At 32.7% G+C, this 3,468-nt stretch overlaps 1 protein-coding gene across 1 annotated transcript in view; it reads right to left on the reverse strand.

Annotated features, from left to right (window-relative positions):
• Positions 1–1,958: 1,958 nt before the first annotated feature.
• The window catches only part of LOC111089705 (cubilin-like), a gene marked incomplete at its 3' end in the record, with an annotated part of 20,774 nt that continues 19,264 nt past the window's right edge, over positions 1,959–3,468 (reverse strand). Inside the window, exon 6 of the mRNA XM_022402662.1 lies at positions 1,959–2,152. Coding sequence (XP_022258370.1) covers positions 1,959–2,152 — 194 coding nt within the window. The remainder of the gene's footprint in view (positions 2,153–3,468) is intronic.

Here is a 3,468-nt window from a genome sequence, read left to right on the forward strand (position 1 = left end):
TTGTTACGTCTCTGTTCGTTTGATAATTTCCGGTATAAATTCTTCCCGAGAAACTTCAGCGATACAAGTCCTTTCTTATCTAAAACTAGTTTATTCTTCCTCAATACGACTTTGATAATTTCCGGTATAAATTCTTCCCGAGAAACTTCAGCGATACAAGTCCTTTCTTAAATAAAACTAGTTTATTCTTCCTCAATACGACTTTGCAATACACATAATTTCCACAGTCACTTTGACTTAAACACACGCTATAATTCACAACGATTTACACACTTTACTTACGGATTGATTCGATTATCTGCCTCTTTCTCCCTGTCTGCTATTCAATTATCTATCTCGTCACTTTATTTGCCGGCTTATATACTATAAGAGCGCGTGTCTAGCAAACACCCGAGCCTTCAGGAACGTTCGAGATACTCATTACGGGTTACAAGGGTCACGTTACTTCCGCTGTCGTAACAATATATATAGCTAGATATGGATATATGTTATATATATATATATATAGAGAGAGAGAGAGAGATGATATATATAGATAGATATAGAGGTATGATATATGTATATATATATGTGTGTGTGTGTGTGATAAAATAGTTTACATAAAAACATACGTTAACTACGAATTGCAGGTAAAACTCACTTTAAAAAAAAAGACAAGTTAAGTCAACAACTAGCTTTAATTAGATATTGGATGTGGGCTACTGGTTAGTTTGCCCTGCCTGTGCTACCAAAAATTCGTGGTTCGCGTCCCACTATCTCAAAAACTAAAAAAACAAAAAAAAGTAATACTCAAATGCCACTATTCGATAACAGAAGAGTATTTCAAGAGATGAAAATGTTTTCTGATGACAAGATGCCTTACTTCTACTCTATCAGTTTCAATTAGGGCTGGCTATGCGTGATACACCATTGCGGAGTTTTGGGCGAAAATTCCAAAACAAAATCAGCCAAGAAACAATGAAAGAATATTCTAAACATACCTTTATAAAACGTATACTTTGCTCTGAAACCAGACTTAGGATTGTCGTCATTAGCGTAAAATTTGCTTCTTGTTAAGTAAAGACGTAACGTTTCTTTATATCTCTGTGTTAATTTAGTCCATATTAGATATGTTGATCTTTAATGCTAAGTAAGGACGTAACATTTCTTTAAGTATCTAGATTTCGCCTTCAAATAGTCCTTTTGAGATATGGTAATTCGGTTGGTTAACTAACGATGTAACGTTTCTTCTTTTGTATGGATTTCATCACCAGTTTATTTCCCCGATGTATGATAATGACTTACGTTAAGTAACAGCGTCTTCGTCACCTGTTAGTCGAAACTAGATATAGTAATCCTTCACGTTAAGCAAAGTTAGACTATTTCCGTAGAAACTAAGTATCTAAACATGTTTTTAATCGTTACTGTTATGTAAAAACGAAGCGTAATTTTGCTTTACCTCTAGGTCATGGAGAACAATGGGTCCACTTTGGACGCTTATAACGGAGACGAGTTCCGACCGCCAGTGATATCGTCAAAAGGTCACGTTCTAAAAATGAACTTTCTTTATATCTCTGTGTTAATTTAGTCCATATTAGATATGTTGATGATATGTTGATGCTTCTTGTTAAGTAACGACGTTAATATGGACTAAATTAACACAGAGATATAAAGAAACGTTACGTCTTTACTTAATACGAAGGATTACCATATCTAAGATGGGTTAACCTCAATAAAAGACCAGGTAGAAATCCAAGAACACCAATTGGATAAATCCCTTCTTTAATATTATAACATAATACTAATCTCAATAAAAAAAACAGGTAGAAAGCAGGCAATCCAAGATCACCAATTGGATAAAACCCTTCTTTAATATTATAACATAATACTAATCTCAATAAAAAAACAGGTAGAAAGCAGGCAATCCAAGAGCACCAATTGGATAAAACCCTTCTTTAATATTATAATAAAACACTAACCTCAATAAACGACCAGGGAGAAAGTAGGAAATCAAAGAACACCAACTGGATAAAACCGTCATTCTCCAGATTCCTAATGATATATTCTGCACTATAATCGCTGGGATATCTATCTGGGAAGAACGGTGATTCGATGTATCCTGTCATACTCGGCAGATATAACGTGTCACTACCTTCATATACGTAACTATTATCTGTCAGAAGAATTAGTTTCTTAGATATTAGTTGTAAAATGCGATTTTAAATTGCATAATCAAGCCACTCTTATTTCAAGATAATTTGAGGCTTAATATTTACTTCTAATAAAAGAAACACATAAACCTTCGGGACTTTACATACAAGAATACAATTTATGTAATTAGCATTATTTTGTGTTTTTTTTTTATCTTTCAAACGTTTTACGTCCATCACATTCCCGATACAATATGTATTTTACATTAGTGTAACTGTGACGTAATGATAACAGCAAGAAATCTAACAAACATTTGCTTTTTGTTCACTAGTAAATTATTTTTATAAATAATTATTATTATCTAAATTGAATTAAAATTTTGTTCTAAACCGGTGCAATGTATAATAAAATACGTGTTTAAATCATACAATTAATTAACTAAAATAAAACAAATCTCTATAACGAAGATAAGTTAAAAAAAACGATAAATCATTGAACGTAATGCCTCCCAAACCTATTACTTTCAAAGTGTAAACTACGCATCTGTGAACTTGACCAACAAGAAACATGTACTAATTCATCTCTTAATCTGATCAACACAAAACATGTATTGATTGATCTCTTAATCTGATCAACACAAACCATGTATCGATTGATCTGTTAATCTGACCAATAGAAAACATGTATTGATTCAACTGTTAATCTGACCAACAAGAAACACGTATCGATTGATCTTTTAATGTGATCAACAAAATACATGTACTAACTCATCTCTTAATCTGATCAACACAAACCATGTATCGATTGATATTTTAATGTGATCAACAGGAAACATGTATTGATTCATCTTTTAATCTGATCAACACAAAACATGTATCGATTCATCTGTTAGTCTGACCAACAAGAACTATCAACTGATTCATCTGTTAGTCTGACCAACAAGAACTATCAACTGATTCATCTGTTAATCTGATCAACAGGAACATCAACTGATTCATCTGTTAATCTGACCAACAAGAACTATCAACTGATTCATCTGTTAATCTGACCAACAGGAACCATCAACTGATTCATCTGTTAATCTGACCAACAAGAAACGTGTATCGATTGATCTTTTAATGTGATCAACAGGAAACATGTATTGATTCATCTGTTAGTCTGACCAACAAGAAACATCAACTGATTCATCTGTTAGTCTGACCAACAAGAACTATCAAATGATTCATCTGTTAGTCTGACCAACAAGAACTATCAACTGATTCATCTGTTAATCTGATCAACAGGAAACATCAACTGATTCATCTGTTAATCTGACCAACAAGAAACGTGTATTGATTG

The sequence above is a fragment of the Limulus polyphemus genome, unplaced genomic scaffold, assembly GCF_000517525.1.
Source record: "Limulus polyphemus unplaced genomic scaffold, Limulus_polyphemus-2.1.2 Scaffold7109, whole genome shotgun sequence".
Classification (NCBI taxonomy): domain Eukaryota; kingdom Metazoa; phylum Arthropoda; class Merostomata; order Xiphosura; family Limulidae; genus Limulus; species Limulus polyphemus.